This window comes from Dendropsophus ebraccatus, chromosome 9 (assembly GCF_027789765.1).
Source record: "Dendropsophus ebraccatus isolate aDenEbr1 chromosome 9, aDenEbr1.pat, whole genome shotgun sequence".
NCBI lineage: Eukaryota > Metazoa > Chordata > Amphibia > Anura > Hylidae > Dendropsophus > Dendropsophus ebraccatus.
The window spans coordinates 1,596,682-1,615,558 of record NC_091462.1 but is presented as its reverse complement, the minus strand read 5'-3'; the positions used below and the strand labels follow the sequence as shown (position 1 = coordinate 1,615,558).

Genomic DNA, 18,877 nt, shown 5'->3' with positions numbered 1-18,877 from the left:
ATATTACTTATGTACTGTGGGAAGGCAGGAGGAGGTATTATACATGTACTGTGGGAAGGCAGGAGGAGGTATTACACATGTACTGTGGGAAGGCAGGAGGAGGTATATTATACAGGTACGGTGGGGAGGCAGGAGGAAGTATATTTTACATGTACTGTGGGAAGGCAGGAGGAGGTATTACACATGTACTGTGGGGAGGCAGGAGGATGTATTACACATGTACTGTGAGGAGGTATATTATACATGTACTGTGGGAAGGCAGTAGGAGGTATATTATGTACTGTGGGAAGGCAAGAGGATGTATTATACATGTACTGTGGGAAAGTAGGAGGATGTATTATAGATGTACTGTGGGGAGGAACTAGGAGGTATTATACATGTACTGTGGGAAGGCAGGAGGAGGTATTCTATATATGTACTGTGGGGAGTCAGGGGGATGTATTACACATGTATTGTGGGGAGGCAGGAGGAGGTATATTATACAGGTACGGTGGGGAGGCAGGAGGAAGTATATTGTACATGTACTATGGGAAGACAGGAGGAGGTATATTATACATGTACTGTGGGGAGGCAGGAGCAGGAATATTACACATGTACCGTGGGAAGGCAGGAGGAGGTATTACACATGTACTGTGGGGAGGCAGGAGGAGGTATTATACATGTACTGGGGAGGCAGGAGGAGGTATATTATACTGTACTGTGGGAAGGCAGGAGGAGGTATTACACGTACTGTGGGGAGGCAGGAGCAGGAATATTATACATGTACTGTGGGGAGGCAGGAGGAGGTATTACACGTGTACTGTGGGAAGGCAGGAGGAGGTATTACACATGTACTGTGGGGAGGCAGGAGGAGGTATTATACATGTACTGTGGGGAGGCAGGAGGTAAATTATACATGTACTGTGGGGAGGCAGGAGGTAAATTATACATGTACTGTGGGGAGGCAGGAGGTAAATTATACATGTACTGTGGGGAGGCAGGAGGTAAATTATACATGTACTGTGGGGAGGCAGGAGGTAATTATACATGTACTGTGGGGAGGCAGGAGGTAAATTATACATGTACTGTGGGGAGGCAGGAGGTAAATTATACATGTACTGTGGGGAGGCAGGAGGAGGTATTATACGTGTACTGTGGGGAGGCAGGAGCAGGAATATTATACATGTACTGTGGGGAGGCAGGAGGAGGTATATTATACATGTACTGTGGGGAGGCAGGAGGAGGTATTATACATGTATTGTGGGGAGGCAGGAGGAGGTATATTATACGTGTACTGTGGGGAGGCAGGATGAGGTATTACACATGTACTGTGGGGAGGCAGGAGGAGGTATATTATACGTGTACTGTGGGGAGGCAGGAGGAGGTATATTATACGTGTACTGTGGGGAGGCAGGAGGAGGTATATTATACGTGTACTGTGGGGAGGCAGGAGGAGGTATTATACATGTACTGTGGGGAGGCAGGAGGAGGTATTATACATGTATTGTGGGGCCTCCCTGTATATGTGTGCGGGGGGGATGACGTGCTGTATGCGTGTGTGAGGCGGGGGGTGTTGGGGTGCGGAACTGTATGTGTGGGGGGAGGGGTGATGTTGGGGCGCGGCGCTGAGTACGTGTAGGGGTAATGTTGGGGCGCGGCACTATGTGTGGGGGGAGGGGTGATGTTGGGGTGCCGCACTGTATGTGTGGGGGGAGGGGTGATGTTGGGGTGCCGCACTGTATGTGTGGGGGGAGGGGTGATGTTGGGGTGCGGCGCTGTGTACGTGTAGGGGGAGGGGCGATGTTGGGGCGCGGCGCTGTGTAGGGGCAATGTTGGGGCGCGGCGCTGTGTACGTGTAGGGGGAGGGGCAATGTTGGGGCGCGGCGCTGTGTACGGGGAGGGGCAATGTTGGGGCGCTGTGTACGTGTAGGGGTAATGTTGGGGCGCCGCACTGTATGTGTGGGGGGAGGGGTGATGTTGGGGTGCGGCGCTGTGTACGTGTAGGGGGAGGGGCGATGTTGGGGCGCGGCGCTGTGTAGGGGCAATGTTGGGGCGCGGCGCTGTGTACGTGTAGGGGGAGGGGCAATGTTGGGGCGCGGCGCTGTGTATGGGGAGGGGCAATGTTGGGGCGCTGTGTACGTGTAGGGGTAATGTTGGGGCGCCGCACTGTATGTGTGGGGGGAGGGGTGATGTTGGGGCATTGCGATTTACGTGTGGGGGGAGGGGTGATGTTGGGGCGTCAATATCCCGCACTTTTAAAGGAATAATGTGAAATTTTTATCAACAATAAAAGAACAAATCCTGACAGTTTTTTTTTTTTTTTTTTCCCAGAACTGTCTGGAGCGTGAAGGGGCGGAGCTAGAGGCCATACTGTGCACCCACAAACACTGGTACATAGCTGTATTACATATGGGGTGATATTGGGGGGCAGTGTGTCCTGCAGATAGGGGGCGCCTCTCACTGTCTCCTCCTCTTCCTCAGGGATCACAGTGGGGGTAATAAAGCTCTGAAGAAGCTGCATAAGTTGTGTCGAGTCTATGGCAATTCCTGCGATGATATCCCGGAGCTAACGCAGTAAGTAACATGCTGCCCAGCAGTGACCACCCCCTGTGTGACTCCGCCCCCTGTGTGACTCCGCCCCGTGGTCCTGTTTATCTCCTCCTCCTTTGAGTGACCCGCCCCCTGTGATCCTGTTTCTCTCCTCCTCCTTTGAGTGACCCCGCCCCCTGTGATCCTGTTTCTCTCCTCCTCCTTTGAGTGACCCCGCCCCCTGTGATCCTGTTTATCTCCTCCTCCTTTGAGTGACCCCGCCCCTGTAATCCTCTGATTGTTTCTCTCCTCCTTCTATGTGACTCTGCCCTGTGATCCTTTCTCTCCGCCCCCTCTAATCCTCTGATTGTTTCTCTCCTTCTGTGTGACTCCGCCCCCTCTGTGACTCCGCCTCTGTGAGCATCTGATTGCTTCTTTGCTCTTTCTCTGTGTGACTCTGCCCCCTGTGATCCTGTTTCTCTCCGCCCCCTCTGTGACTCCGCCCCTCTAATTTGGATTGTTTCTCTTCTCCTTCTCTGTGTGACTCTGCCCCCTGCAGTCTTGTTTCTCTCCTCCTCCTTTTTCTCTCCGCCCCCTGTGACTCCGCCCCTGTAATCCTCTGATTGTCTCTCTCCTCCTGTGTGACTCTGCCCTGTGATCTTGTTTCTTTCCGCCCCCTCTGTGACTCCGCCCCTCTAATTCTGATTGTTTCTCTTCTCCTTCTCTGTGTGACTCTGCCCTCTACAGTCGTCTGTTTCTCTCCGCCCCCTCTGTGACTCCGCCCCTGTAATCCTCTGTTTCTCTCCTCCTTATGTGTGACTCTGCCCTGTGATCTTCTGTTTCTCTCCGCCCCCTCTGTGACTCCGCCCCTGTGAGCATCTGATTGTTTCTCTCCTCAGCCCTCTGTGTGACCGGGAGCAGGTGTCGGTCGGGCGGCTGCAGTTCCAGGCCTTTTTCACGCCGGGTCACACGGTTGGTCACATGATTTACGTGCTGGAGGGAAAGTCAGGGGACGGGCCGGACTGTCTGTTCTCCGGGGACCTCCTCTTCCTCGCTGGATGTGGTGAGTCCAGGGTCCGTCATATATTACGTCACAGCAAGGATACTGCGCTCGGTCCTGCAGGCAGCGTGTATTACAGATTCAAACGCCATATTGGTTGTCACCCAGCTTTCACATCAGTGTCCCTCCCCTTCAGGATCAGAGACTAGTGATGGCGGTGACTGTAGTGATGGCGGTGACTGTAGTGACGGCGGTGACTGTAGTGACGGCGGTGACTGTAGTGACGGCGGTGACTGTAGTGATGGCGGTGACTGTAGTGATGGCGGTGACTGTAGTGATGGCGGTGACTGTAGTGATGGCGGTGACTGTAGTGATGGCGGTGACTGTAGTGACGGTAGTGAGGGAGATGGTTGTAGTGAGGGAGGTGACTGTAGTGACTGTAGTGATGGCGGTGACTGTAGTGAGGGAGATGGTTGTAGTGAGGGAGGTGACTGTAGTGACTGTAGTGATGGCGGTGACTGTAGTGACTGTAGTGACGGCGGTGACTGTAGTGATGGCGGTGACTGTAGTGATGGCGGTGACTGTAGTGACGGCGGTGACTGTAGTGACGGCGGTGACTGTAGTGACGGCGGTGACTGTAGTGACGGCGGTGACTGTAGTGACGGCGGTGACTGTAGTGACGGCGGTGACTGTAGTGACGGCGGTGACTGTAGTGACTGTAGTGAGGTAGATGGTTGTAGTGATGGCGGTGACTGTAGTGAGGTAGATGGTTGTAGTGATGGCGGTGACTGTAGTGAGGTAGATGGTTGTAGTGATGGCGGTGACTGTAGTGACGGCGGTGACTGTAGTGACGGCGGTGCATGTAGTGACGGCGGTGCATGTAGTGACGGCGGTGCATGTAGTGACGGCGGTGCATGTAGTGACGGCGGTGACTGTAGTGACGGCGGTGACTGTAGTGACGGCGGTGACTGTAGTGACGGCGGTGACTGTAGTGACGGCGGTGACTGTAGTGACGGCGGTGACTGTAGTGACGGCGGTGACTGTAGTGAGGTAGATGGTTGTAGTGATGGCGGTGACTGTAGTGAGGTAGATGGTTGTAGTGATGGCGGTGACTGTAGTGATGGCGGTGACTGTAGTGATGGCGGTGACTGTAGTGACGGCGGTGACTGTAGTGAGGTAGATGGTTGTAGTGACGGCGGTGACTGTAGTGACGGCGGTGACTGTAGTGACGGCGATGGTTGTAGTGAGGGAGGTGACTGTAGTGACGGCGGTGACTGTAGTGAGGGAGATGGTTGTAGTGAGGGAGGTGACTGTAGTGACGGCGGTGACTGTAGTGAGGGAGATGGTTGTAGTGACGGCGGTGACTGTAGTGACGGCGGTGACTGTAGTGACGGCGGTGCACGTAGTGACGGCGGTGCACGTAGTGACGGCGGTGCACGTAGTGACGGCGGTGCACGTAGTGACGGCCGTGTATGTAGTGATGGCCGTGTATGTAGTGATGGCGGTGCATGTAGTGACTGTAGTGATGGCGGTGCATGTAGTGATGGCGGTGCATGTAGTGACTGTAGTGATAGTGCTGCATGTAGTGATAGTGGAGGCCGCGCCTGGATTAAGGTCATTCCTGTCACCACTTCTGCCTCATATATGTACAAATCCTAATCCATCCTGACAGTAGAGCACAGGGAAGCCCCACACCCAGCACTGTCTGCTGCACTAAGCTGCCACATCTTAAAGGGGCAGGAGCCCACTGTCTGGTGAGAGTTGTAGTGGTGTCAGTCTGGTGAGAGTTGTAGTGGTCTGGTGTGGTGTCAGTCTGGTGAGAGTTGTAGTGGTCTGGTGTGGTGTCAGTCTGGTGAGAGTTGTAGTGGTGTCAGTCTGGTGAGAGTTGTAGTGGTCTGGTGTGGTGTCAGTCTGGTGAGAGTTGTAGTGGTCTGGTGTGGTGTCAGTCTGGTGAGAGTTGTAGTGGTCTGGTGTGGTGTCAGTCTGGTGAGAGTTGTAGTGGTCTGGTGTGGTGTCAGTCTGGTGAGAGTTGTAGTGGTCTGGTGTGGTGTCAGCCCGGTGAGAGTTGTAGTGGTCTGGTGGGGGGTTGGTCTGGTGAGAGTTGTAGTGGTCTGGTGTGGTGTCAGCCCGGTGAGAGTTGTAGTGGTCTGGTGTGGTGTCAGCCGGGTGAGAGTTGTAGCGGTGTGGTGTGGGGTTGGTCTGGTGAGAGTTGTAGTGGTCTGGTGTGGTGTCAGCCCGGTGAGAGTTGTAGTGGTCTGGTGTGGTGTCAGTCCGGTGAGAGTTGTAGTGGTGTCAGCCCGGTGAGAGTTGTAGTGGTCTGGTGTGGTGTCAGTCTGGTGAGAGTTGTAGTGGTCTGGTGTGGTGTCAGTCTGGTGAGAGTTGTAGTGGTCTGGTGTGGTGTCAGTCTGGTGAGAGTTGTAGTGGTCTGGTGTGGTGTCAGTCTGGTGAGAGTTGTAGTGGTCTGGTGTGGTGTCAGTCTGGTGAGAGTTGTAGTGGTCTGGTGTGGTGTCAGCCCGGTGAGAGTTGTAGTGGTCTGGTGTGGTGTCAGCCCGGTGAGAGTTGTAGTGGTCTGGTGTGGTGTCAGCCGGGTGAGAGTTGTAGCGGTGTGGTGTGGGGTTGGTCTGGTGAGAGTTGTAGTGGTCTGGTGTGGTGTCAGTCCGGTGAGAGTTGTAGTGGTGTCAGCCCGGTGAGAGTTGTAGTGGTCTGGTGTGGTGTCAGTCCGGTGAGAGTTGTAGTGGTGTCAGCCCGGTGAGAGTTGTAGTGGTCTGGTGTGGTGTCAGTCCGGTGAGAGTTGTAGTGGTGTCAGCCCGGTGAGAGTTGTAGTGGTCTGGTGTGGTGTCAGTCTGGTGAGAGTTGTAGTGGTCTGGTGTGGTGTCAGTCTGGTGAGAGTTGTAGTGGTCTGGTGGGGGGTTGGTCTGGTAAGAGTTGTAGTGGTCTGGTGTGGTGTCAGTCTGGTGAGAGTTGTAGTGGTCTGGTGTGGTGTCTGTCTGGTAAGAGTTGTAGTGGTCTGGTGTGGTGTCAGTCTGGTGAGAGTTGTAGTGGTCTGGTGTGGTGTCAGTCTGGTGAGAGTTGTAGTGGTCTGGTGTGGTGTCAGTCTGGTGAGAGTTGTAGTGGTCTGGTGGGGGGTTGGTCTGGTGAGAGTTGTAGTGGTCTGGTGGGGGGTTGGTCTGGTGAGAGTTGTAGTGGTCTGGTGGGGGGTTGGTCTGGTGTAGTGATGCACGATGTACCGAAATATCGATACTACTATCGATATTTCGGGCAGAAAAACCGTTCGGTACCAGGATTTTCTGGTATCGATACTTTATGTTAAACTGCCTAATAACGCAGCTTAACATAAGGTATAGCGCAGAGAACACGGCCGGCGGCTAGCTGAGCGCCGGCCATGTTCTCTGTGTGCCACCCCCTGCCCCCACCTGTCACTTCCTCGGCCCGCTCGTACTCCGCTCCCGGCGGCGCCAAATTTAAATAGCCGGCACATAGCGATCGCTTGTGTCGGCTATTTTACAGGGTAGATGCCGCTGTCACACCTGACGGCGGCATTTAACCCCTCCTGAGCTGCTCCATATGCAGCAGGAGTCTTCTGCATATGGAGCGGCCGCCACTGCTAATGACTGCTGGCCGTGACCTCGCGGGCGGGAGTCATTGCACTATTCCCCCCCCCACACTCAGGACCCGCTGCTGCAGCCGAGTCCCCCGTACACGCCAGTTCCCGCTGTTGCGGTCCCTCGCAGTGTCACACCCTCCAGTGTCCACAATACTGCGCCCCCTCCCCCCTTTCCTTTGGGCCGTCCGGTACAGTGGCACAGCAACTCCCAGCATACCTTCTTGTGGGGAGTTGTTTAACACAAGGAGGTATGCTGGGAGTTGTTGTGTCAGGAGGCTGCTAATGCACTACAACTTCCAGAAACACACCTTGTGCACTACAACTCCCAGCATACCTCCTTGTGTACTACAACTCCCAGCATACCTTCTTATGCACCACAACTCCCAGCATACCCGCTTGTGCACTACAAATCGCCACAAGAAGGTATGCTGGGAGTTGTAGTGCATAAGAAGGTATACTGGGAGTTGTTGTGCACAGGAAGGTATGCTGCGGGGTAGAGGGGAATTAAAAAGTTAAAAAAAAGTTTAAATTTAAAAAAAATATCATTATAAAGGTTCTAATAATCCCTGTTCCCTTTTTTCAAAAAAAATATTATTTGTATTTTTACATATTTTTTTCAAACTTTATTTAGTATCGAATTAGTATCGAGTATCGAAATAAGAAAGCTGGTATTGGTATTGAACTCAAAATTCTGGTATCGTGACATCCCTAGTCTGGTGAGAGTTGTAGTGGTCTGGTGTGGTGTCAGTCTGGTGAGAGTTGTAGTGGTCTGGTGTGGTGTCAGTCTGGTGAGAGTTGTAGTGGTCTGGTGTGGTGTCAGTCTGGTGAGAGTTGTAGTGGTCTGGTGTGGTGTCAGTCTGGTGAGAGTTGTAGTGGTCTGGTGTGGTGTCAGTCTGGTGAGAGTTGTAGTGGTCTGGTGTGGTGTCAGTCTGGTGAGAGTTGTAGTGGTCTGGTGTGGTGTCAGCCCGGTGAGAGTTGTAGTGGTCTGGTGGGGGGTTGGTCTGGTGAGAGTTGTAGTGGTCTGGTGTGGTGTCAGCCGGGTGAGAGTTGTAGCGGTGTGGTGTGGTGTCAGTCCGGTGAGAGTTGTAGTGGTCTGGTGTGGTGTCAGTCCGGTGAGAGTTGTAGTGGTGTCAGCCCGGTGAGAGTTGTAGTGGTCTGGTGTGGTGTCAGTCTGGTGAGAGTTGTAGTGGTCTGGTGTGGTGTCAGTCTGGTGAGAGTTGTAGTGGTCTGGTGTGGTGTCAGTCCGGTGAGAGTTGTAGCGGTGTGGTGTGGTGTCAGTCCGGTGAGAGTTGTAGTGGTCTGGTGTGGTGTCAGTCCGGTGAGAGTTGTAGTGGTGTCAGCCCGGTGAGAGTTGTAGTGGTCTGGTGTGGTGTCAGTCTGGTGAGAGTTGTAGTGGTCTGGTGTGGTGTCAGCCCGGTGAGAGTTGTAGTGGTCTGGTGTGGTGTCAGTCTGGTGAGAGTTGTAGTGGTGTCAGTCTGGTGAGAGTTGTAGTGGTCTGGTGGGGGGTTGGTCTGGTGAGAGTTGTAGTGGTCTGGTGTGGTGTCAGTCTGGTGAGAGTTGTAGTGGTCTGGTGTGGTGTCAGTCTGGTGAGAGTTGTAGTGGTCTGGTGTGGTGTCAGTCTGGTGAGAGTTGTAGCGGTGTGGTGTGGTGTCAGTCCGGTGAGAGTTGTAGTGGTCTGGTGTGGTGTCAGTCCGGTGAGAGTTGTAGTGGTGTCAGCCCGGTGAGAGTTGTAGTGGTCTGGTGTGGTGTCAGTCTGGTGAGAGTTGTAGTGGTCTGGTGTGGTGTCAGCCCGGTGAGAGTTGTAGTGGTCTGGTGTGGTGTCAGTCTGGTGAGAGTTGTAGTGGTGTCAGTCTGGTGAGAGTTGTAGTGGTCTGGTGGGGGGTTGGTCTGGTGAGAGTTGTAGTGGTCTGGTGTGGTGTCAGTCTGGTGAGAGTTGTAGTGGTCTGGTGTGGTGTCAGTCTGGTGAGAGTTGTAGTGGTCTGGTGTGGTGTCAGTCTGGTGAGAGTTGTAGTGGTCTGGTGTGGTGTCAGTCTGGTGAGAGTTGTAGTGGTCTGGTGTGGTGTCAGTCTGGTGAGAGTTGTAGTGGTCTGGTGTGGTGTCAGTCTGGTGAGAGTTGTAGTGGTCTGGTGTGGTGTCAGTCTGGTGAGAGTTGTAGTGGTCTGGTGTGGTGTCAGCCCGGTGAGAGTTGTAGTGGTCTGGTGGGGGGTTGGTCTGGTGAGAGTTGTAGTGGTCTGGTGTGGTGTCAGCCCGGTGAGAGTTGTAGTGGTCTGGTGTGGTGTCAGCCCGGTGAGAGTTGTAGTGGTCTGGTGTGGTGTCAGTCTGGTGAGAGTTGTAGTGGTCTGGTGTGGTGTCAGTCTGGTGAGAGTTGTAGTGGTCTGGTGGGGGGTTGGTCCGCTATGCTTTGTGTTTGGCCTCGGGCTCACCCGCCTTTGTGTTCTTGTCTCTGCAGGGAGGATGTTTGAGGGTTCGGCGGACACCATGCTGGCCTCGCTGGACACGGTGGCCTCACTGAGTGATGGTGCGCTGCTCTGGCCGGGTAGGTTCCTATAATAATAATAGGCTCTGGAATCATCCAGAAGTTCTCAGTGTGAGAACAACAATCAGTAAAGCGCTGGTGACATCTAGTGGCCAAAGGAAAATCCCATAAAAGATTATCGGTAAAGCAGCGCACGCCGCCGAAGCCTCCAGCGTATGCGCCCAAAGGAGGTAAACTGCCGGAAAGAGAAGGAAAGAGCCATCCGTATACCGGAAGTAGTGTAGCCCTGCCATAGACGCCACTACTCCACCCAGTGCAGTCTACAAAACCTATACAGGTGCTCAGTGATGTCACCACCCACCGGATATGGGTAACTGCTGCCAGATGCCTCTACCCCCTCCTGTGTCTCCTCCTCCGGGCTCCTGTGTCTCCTCCTCCTCCTCCGGGCTCCTGTGTCTCCTCCTCCGGGCTCCTGTGTCTCCTCCTCCGGGCTCCTGTGTCTCCTCCTCCTCCTCCTCCGGGCTCCTGTGTCTCCTCCTCCTCCGGGCTCCTGTGTCTCCTCCTCCTCCTCCTCCTCCGGGCTCCTGTGTCTCCTCCTCCTCCTCCTCCGGGCTCCTGTGTCTCCTCCTCCTCCGGGCTCCTGTGTCTCCTCCTCCTCCGGGCTCCTGTGTCTCCTCCTCCTCCGGGCTCCTGTGTCTCCTCCTCCTTCGGGCTCCTGTGTCTCCTCCTCCTTCGGGCTCCTGTGTCTCCTCCTCCTCCTCCTCCGGGCTCCTGTGTCTCCTCCTCCTCCTCCTCCGGGCTCCTGTGTCTCCTCCTCCTCCTCCTCCGGGCTCCTGTGTCTCCTCCTCCTCCTCCGGGCTCCTGTGTCTCCTCCTCCTCCTCCTCCGGGCTCCTGTGTCTCCTCCTCCTCCTCCGGGCTCCTGTGTCTCCTCCTCCTCCTCCTCCGGGCTCCTGTGTCTCCTCCTCCTCCTCCTCCTCCTCCGGGCTCCTGTGTCTCCTCCTCCTCCTCCGGGCTCCTGTGTCTCCTCCTCCTCCTCCTCCGGGCTCCTGTGTCTCCTCCTCCTCCTCCGGGCTCCTGTGTCTCCTCCTCCTCCTCCGGGCTCCTGTGTCTCCTCCTCCTCCTCCGGGCTCCTGTGTCTCCTCCTCCTCCTCCGGGCTCCTGTGTCTCCTCCTCCTCCTCCTCCGGGCTCCTGTGTCTCCTCCTCCTCCGGGCTCCTGTGTCTCCTCCTCCTCCTCCTCCTCCGGGCTCCTGTGTCTCCTCCTCCTCCTCCGGGCTCCTGTGTCTCCTCCTCCTCCTCCTCCTCCTCCTCCGGGCTCCTGTGTCTCCTCCTCCTCCGGGCTCCTGTGTCTCCTCCTCCTCCGGGCTCCTGTGTCTCCTCCTCCTCCGGGCTCCTGTGTCTCCTCCTCCTTCGGGCTCCTGTGTCTCCTCCTCCTCCTCCTTCGGGCTCCTGTGTCTCCTCCTCCTCCTCCTCCGGGCTCCTGTGTCTCCTCCTCCTCCTCCTCCGGGCTCCTGTGTCTCCTCCTCCTCCTCCTCCGGGCTCCTGTGTCTCCTCCTCCTCCTCCTCCGGGCTCCTGTGTCTCCTCCTCCTCCTCCTCCTCCTCCGGGCTCCTGTGTCTCCTCCTCCTCCTCCGGGCTCCTGTGTCTCCTCCTCCTCCTCCTCCGGGCTCCTGTGTCTCCTCCTCCTCCTCCGGGCTCCTGTGTCTCCTCCTCCTCCTCCTCCTCCGGGCTCCTGTGTCTCCTCCTCCTCCTCCGGGCTCCTGTGTCTCCTCCTCCTCCTCCTCCTCCTCCTCCTCCTCCTCCGGGCTCCTGTGTCTCCTCCTCCTCCTCCTCCGGGCTCCTGTGTCTCCTCCTCCTCCGGGCTCCTGTGTCTCCTCCTCCTCCTCCTCCGGGCTCCTGTGTCTCCTCCTCCTCCTCCTCCGGGCTCCTGTGTCTCCTCCTCCTCCGGGCTCCTGTGTCTCCTCCTCCTCCTCCTCCTCCGGGCTCCTGTGTCTCCTCCTCCTCCTCCGTGCTCCTGTGTCTCCTCCTCCTCCTCCTCCTCCTCCGGGCTCCTGTGTCTCCTCCTCCTCCTCCGGGCTCCTGTGTCTCCTCCTCCTCCTCCTCCTCCGGGCTCCTGTGTCTCCTCCTCCGGGCTCCTGTGTCTCCTCCTCCAGCCGGCAGAGATCCCAGCGCAGACAGCCGGCAGAGATCCCAGCGCAGACAGCCGGCAAGGATCCCAGCGCAGACAGCCGGCAGAGATCCCAGCGCAGACAGCCGGCAGAGATCCCAGCGCAGACAGCCGGCAGAGATCCCAGCGCAGACAGCCGGCAGAGATCCCAGCGCAGACAGCCGGCAGAGATCCCAGCGCAGACAGCCGGCAGAGATCCCAGCGCAGACAGCCGGCAGAGATCCCAGCGCAGACAGCCGGCAGAGATCCAGCGCAGACAGCCGGCAGAGATCCCAGCGCAGACAGCCGGCAGAGATCCCAGCGCAGACAGCCGGCAGAGATCCCAGCGCAGACAGCCGGCAGAGATCCCAGCGCAGACAGCCGGCAGAGATCCCAGCGCAGACAGCCGGCAGAGATCCCAGCGCAGACAGCCGGCAGAGATCCCAGCGCAGACAGCCGGCAGAGATCCCAGCGCAGACAGCCGGCAGAGATCCCAGCGCAGACAGCCGGCAGAGATCCCAGCGCAGACAGCCGGCAGAGATCCCAGCGCAGACAGCCGGCAGAGATCCCAGCGCAGACAGCCGGCAGAGATCCCAGCGCAGACAGCCGGCAGAGATCCCAGCGCAGACAGCCGGCAGAGATCCCAGCGCAGACAGCCGGCAGAGATCCCAGCGCAGACAGCCGGCAGAGATCCCAGCGCAGACAGCCGGCAGAGATCCCAGCGCAGACAGCCGGCAGAGATCCCAGCGCAGACAGCCGGCAGAGATCCCAGCGCAGACAGCCGGCAGGGATCCCAGCGCAGACAGCCGGCAGGGATCCCAGCGCAGACAGCCGGCAGGGATCCCAGCGCAGACAGCCGGCAGGGATCCCAGCGCAGACAGCCGGCAGGGATCCCAGCGCAGACAGCCGGCAGGGATCCCAGCGCAGACAGCCGGCAGGGATCCCAGCGCAGACAGCCGGCAGGGATCCCAGCGCAGACAGCCGGCAGGGATCCCAGCGCAGACAGCCGGCAGGGATCCCAGCGCAGACAGCCGGCAGGGATCCCAGCGCAGACAGCCGGCAGGGATCCCAGCGCAGACAGCCGGCAGGGATCCCAGCGCAGACAGCCGGCAGGGATCCCAGCGCAGACAGCCGGCAGGGATCCCAGCGCAGACAGCCGGCAGGGATCCCAGCGCAGACAGCCGGCAGGGATCCCAGCGCAGACAGCCGGCAGGGATCCCAGCGCAGACAGCCGGCAGGGATCCCAGCGCAGACAGCCGGCAGGGATCCCAGCGCAGACAGCCGGCAGGGATCCCAGCGCAGACAGCCGGCAGGGATCCCAGCGCAGACAGCCGGCAGGGATCCCAGCGCAGACAGCCGGCAGGGATCCCAGCGCAGACAGCCGGCAGGGATCCCAGCGCAGACAGCCGGCAGGGATCCCAGCGCAGACAGCCGGCAGGGATCCCAGCGCAGACAGCCGGCAGGGATCCCAGCGCAGACAGCCGGCAGGGATCCCAGCGCAGACAGCCGGCAGGGATCCCAGCGCAGACAGCCGGCAGGGATCCCAGCGCAGACAGCCGGCAGGGATCCCAGCGCAGACAGCCGGCAGGGATCCCAGCGCAGACAGCCGGCAGGGATCCCAGCGCAGACAGCCGGCAGGGATCCCAGCGCAGACAGCCGGCAGGGATCCCAGCGCAGACAGCCGGCAGGGATCCCAGCGCAGACAGCCGGCAGGGATCCCAGCGCAGACAGCCGGCAGGGATCCCAGCGCAGACAGCCGGCAGGGATCCCAGCGCAGACAGCCGGCAGGGATCCCAGCGCAGACAGCCGGCAGGGATCCCAGCGCAGACAGCCGGCAGGGATCCCAGCGCAGACAGCCGGCAGGGATCCCAGCGCAGACAGCCGGCAGGGATCCCAGCGCAGACAGCCGGCAGGGATCCCAGCGCAGACAGCCGGCAGGGATCCCAGCGCAGACAGCCGGCAGGGATCCCAGCGCAGACAGCCGGCAGGGATCCCAGCGCAGACAGCCGGCAGGGATCCCAGCGCAGACAGCCGGCAGGGATCCCAGCGCAGACAGCCGGCAGGGATCCCAGCGCAGACAGCCGGCAGGGATCCCAGCGCAGACAGCCGGCAGGGATCCCAGCGCAGACAGCCGGCAGAGATCCCAGCGCAGACAGCCGGCAGAGATCCCAGCGCAGACAGCCGGCAGAGATCCCAGCGCAGACAGCCGGCAGAGATCCCAGCGCAGACAGCCGGCAGAGATCCCAGCGCAGACAGCCGGCAGAGATCCCAGCGCAGACAGCCGGCAGAGATCCCAGCGCAGACAGCCGGCAGAGATCCCAGCGCAGACAGCCGGCAGAGATCCCAGCGCAGACAGCCGGCAGAGATCCCAGCGCAGACAGCCGGCAGAGATCCCAGCGCAGACAGCCGGCAGAGATCCCAGCGCAGACAGCCGGCAGAGATCCCAGCGCAGACAGCCGGCAGAGATCCCAGCGCAGACAGCCGGCAGAGATCCCAGCGCAGACAGCCGGCAGAGATCCCAGCGCAGACAGCCGGCAGAGATCCCAGCGCAGACAGCCGGCAGAGATCCCAGCGCAGACAGCCGGCAGAGATCCCAGCGCAGACAGCCGGCAGAGATCCCAGCGCAGACAGCCGGCAGAGATCCCAGCGCAGACAGCCGGCAGAGATCCCAGCGCAGACAGCCGGCAGAGATCCCAGCGCAGACAGCCGGCAGAGATCCCAGCGCAGACAGCCGGCAGAGATCCCAGCGCAGACAGCCGGCAGAGATCCCAGCGCAGACAGCCGGCAGAGATCCCAGCGCAGACAGCCGGCAGAGATCCCAGCGCAGACAGCCGGCAGAGATCCCAGCGCAGACAGCCGGCAGAGATCCCAACAGGGGCCGACATCAGGTCACTGGTGACTGATCTTTCTCTTCCAGGACACGAGTACGCTGCAGATAACCTCATGTTCGCCGCTGTGGTGGAACCCGACAACGCTGCCCGAGACAAGAAGTTTCAGTGGGTGGTTCAGCAGAGGCTGGAAAAGAGATGTACGGTGAGTGAGAGGGGCGGAGGGGGCTCAGACGGGGGGAATGATGCTGGGAGGGGGCTCAGACGGGGGGAATGATGCTGGGAGGGGGCTCAGACGGGGGGAATGATGCTGGGAGGGGGCTCAGACGGGGGGAATGATGCTGGGAGGGGGCTCAGACGGGGAGAATGATGCTGGGAGGGGGCTCAGACGGGGGGGAATGATGCGGGGAGGCAGAGGGGGCAGAGAGGTGGAGGGTGTCTCCCCCCATGATAACTAGTCAGATTTGTTATCCAGGGAAAGCTGGGTGAGAATCCACCCACCTGAAGTACTACAACAAGTACTGCTCCACCTGTAGTAGCCCAACACCACAGTGCAGTAGTACATACTGCTTCACCTGTAGTAGCCCAACACCACAGTGCAGTAGTACATACTGCTCCACCTGTAGTAGCCCAACACCACAGTTCAGTAGTACATACTGCTCCACCTGTACTAGCCCAACACCACAGTGCAGTAGTACATACTGCTTCACCAGTAGTAGCCCAACACCACAGTGCAGTAGTACATACTGCTCCACCTGTAGTAGCCCAACACCACAGTGCAATAGTACATACTGCTCCACCTGTAGTAACCCAACACCACAAATCAGTAGTACATACTGCTCCACCTGTAGTAGCACAACACCACAGTGCAGCAGTACATACTGCTTCACCTGTAGTAGCACAACACCACAGTGCAGTAGTACATACTGCTCCACCTATAGTAACCCAACACCACAGTGCAGTAGTACATACTCCTCCACCTGTAGTAGCACAACACCACAGTGCAGCAGTACATACTGCTCCACCTGTAGTAGCCCAACACCACAGTGCAGTAGTACATACTGCTCCACCTGTAGTAGCACAACACCACAGTGCAGTAGTACATACTGCTCCACCTGTAGTAGCCCAACACCACAGTGCAGTAGTACATACTGCTCCACCTGTAGTAGCACAACACCACAGTGCAGTAGTACATACTGCTCCACCTGTAGTAGCCCAACACCACAAATCAGTAGTACATACTGCTCCACCTGAGACTGGGCGATATGGGCAAAAAATAAAATCTTAATTCACAATGTTGTGCTGAATATGCAGAACTTTTTTCTTCTTGTATCCTCAGATACTAGTTTATTGGTGTTTGAGGCAGCAGCTGTATTGCTTCACAATGTAACAGTGCCCTATCTGTGCCCCTATATAAGCAGGTGTGCCCAATATGTGCCCCCAGATAGTATTATGGCCACTCTGTGCCCCCATATAGTACTGGAGGTCATCTCTGTTCATTCATACAGTAGTTAGGCACTAGAGTGACTGGTAGTCCACTGTACCCGTTTGTATGTCACCGTGCCCTGTGTGTTTTGGTTGGTTCCAGCACCATGCTGCTACTGCAGATCACAGTGTGTTAGTTGCTGACAAATTCAGTATTACCAGTATACAAATAATACCGCCACACCATGACCACCATACTGTTACTGGATAAAACCCTATAGTAAGACCACTATCCCCTATGCAGTGACCATATACCAGCTGTGCACCGGCTCTGTAGACTATAGGAATGATGACAATGACCAATAGCCGTGACTCACAAGTGACGTCTTCTCTGATCGGAGTCGCTCACTTTTCTTTCCATCCAGCCTGAGCCATGACTCCTCTTTGCAGAATCTGCTAGAAAAATATACGTTCCCAGCATCTATAGCATTAGGCCCCTTCTGTGCGTCAATATAGTATTTTAGGTCTCCCTGTGCTTTATAAAACAAGTGCCCTCTAAGCCTCCTATAGTAGTCAGGTCCCCTATGTGCCCCATATAGTAGTCAGGTCCCCTATGTGCCCCATATAGTAGTCAGGTCCCCTATGTGCCCCATATAGTAGTTAGGTCCCCTAGATGCCCCCAATAGAGTAGCAGGGTCCCCATCTGTGCATCCATTAGGTAGTTGGGCCCTCTCTGTGCCCCTATATAATAGTCAGGTCTCTGTTTCTCAGTAGAGGGCCTTTACACTACATAGATGCACAGAGGGGGATTTACTCTTTTCTGTCCCATCGTAGTAGTTAGTTAGTTCCCTTTATGTCCCTGCTGATATCACCCATTCATGCTGCCCCCTGCAGGGCTGAGTAGAACTATCACTTAACCCGAGGATCATGTGATGATATCCTCCTTGTCTGCCCGCAGTGCCCGTCCACCCTAGGAGAGGAGAAGGAGTATAACCCCTTCCTGCGTACTCACTGCCGGGAGCTCCATCGGGCCCTGGACCTGCAGCGTGCCGCACAAGAAGAGTGGAGCCATTTCCGTTCTCGGGTCCTAGAAGAAGTGCGGCGGCGAAAAGACCTGTTCAAGGGTAGATAGTCATGTGACCTCCCGGGAGCCGCTCCAGAGAATCGCCTTCCACGGTGGACTTGAAGTTGATGGCGCTTCACCCCCCACTGTGCCGTCCTGCTGGAGCAGTCTTGGAGACCTCGGCTGAACTTTACCCTTGGTTTACAAGCCCGACTCTTTTTGGCACAAATCTGACTTTGTAGTTTACATCCTCCCCCCCCCCCCCCCCAAAGCAGGAGAACAAGAAAACCCCCTCAATAATGTCACCAGAGAGGGCAGAGCCACAGAGGATTGTGGGATGTGGAGCGTCTCTGGGGGCACCTCCCAATATGTGCGTACTTGGAGTCCTCCACCATGTGTGCCCACACCCTCCCCCCATCTGTCCTCCTTCTGTCCTCCTCCCCCCATGCACTGTCCTCTGTCATGTCTCCTCCTCCCTCCTCTGTCACGCATCCTTCTCCCCCATGTGTCCTCCTCCCCCCATGCGCCCTCCTCCGTCATGTGTCCTCCCCCCTTATGTCCTTCTGTCATGTCACCTCTCCCTCCATGCGTCCTTCCCCCGTGTGTCCTCCTCCCCCCATGCACTGTCCTCTGTCATGTCTCCTCCTTCCTCCTCTGTCACGCATCCTTCTCCCCCATGTGTTCTCCTCCCCCCTTGCGCCCTCCTCCGTCATGTGTTTCCTTCATGTCCGCCTTGCCCATGTGTCTTCCTCCCCTTATGTGACCTCCTTAGTCATGTCTCCCCCCGTGCGTCCTCCTTCCTGCACCATACTCTCATCATTATTATTATTATTATTTATTTATAAAGCGCCCTTGACAGTACAAGATCACATAACATGGAGGCAAAAAACAGGCTGGTACATGGGGGAAGAGGATCCTGCCCACCAGGGAGGGGTTATATAGGGAGAGAGGAGCCTGCCCACCAGGGGACGGGTTATATAGGGAGAGAGGAGCCTGCCCACCAGGGGACGGGTTATATAGGGAGAGAGGAGCCTGCCCACCAGGGGACGGGTTATATAGGGAGAGAGGAGCCTGCCCACCAGGGGACGGGTTATATAGGGAGAGAGGAGCCTGCCCACCAGGGGACGGGTTATATAGGGAGAGAGGAGCCTGCCCACCAGGGGACGGGTTATATAGGGAGAGAGGAGCCTGCCCACCAGGGGACGGGTTATATAGGGAGAGAGGAGCCTGCCCACCAGGGGACGGGTTATATAGGGAGAGAGGAGCCTGCCCACCAGGGGACGGGTTATATAGGGAGAGAGGAGCCTGCCCACCAGGGGACGGGTTATATAGGGAGAGAGGAGCCTGCCCACCAGGGGACGGGTTATATAGGGAGAGAGGAGCCTGCCCACCAGGGGACGGGTTATATAGGGAGAGAGGAGCCTGCCCACCAGGGGACGGGTTATATATAGAGAGAGGAGCCTGCCCACCAGGGGACGGGTTATATAGGGAGAGAGGAGCCTGCCCACCAGGGAGGGGTTATATAGGGAGAGAGGAGCCTGCCCACCAGGGGACGGGTTATATATAGAGAGAGGAGCCTGCCCACCAGGGGAGGGGTTATATAGGGAGAGGGGCCTGCCCACCAGGGGAGGGGTTATATAGGGAGAGGGGCCTGCCCACCAGGGGAGGGGTTATATAGGGAGAGGGGCCTGCCCACCAGGGGACGGGTTATATAGGGAGAGGGGCCTGCCCACCAGGGGACGGGTTATATAGGGAGAGGGGCCTGCCCACCAGGGGACGGGTTATATAGGGAGAGAGGAGCCTGCCCACCAGGGGACGGGTTATATAGG

At 57.6% G+C, this 18,877-nt stretch overlaps 1 protein-coding gene across 2 annotated transcripts in view; it reads left to right on the top strand.

Moving 5' to 3' along the window:
• The window catches only part of PNKD (PNKD metallo-beta-lactamase domain containing), a 38,491-nt gene extending 19,817 nt beyond the window's left edge, over positions 1-18,674 (top strand). The window contains exons 4-9 of one of the 2 annotated variants that reach the window (XM_069984799.1): positions 2,311-2,369; positions 2,461-2,553; positions 3,408-3,571; positions 9,562-9,648; positions 14,650-14,765; positions 16,944-18,674. In XM_069984799.1, coding sequence (XP_069840900.1) covers positions 2,311-2,369; positions 2,461-2,553; positions 3,408-3,571; positions 9,562-9,648; positions 14,650-14,765; positions 16,944-17,117 — 693 coding nt within the window. In that variant the 3' untranslated portion in view covers positions 17,118-18,674. The remainder of the gene's footprint in view (positions 1-2,310; positions 2,370-2,460; positions 2,554-3,407; positions 3,572-9,561; positions 9,649-14,649; positions 14,766-16,943) is intronic. The other variant, XM_069984800.1, reaches the window with a different exon arrangement.
• The last annotated feature ends 203 nt before the right edge of the window (positions 18,675-18,877 follow it).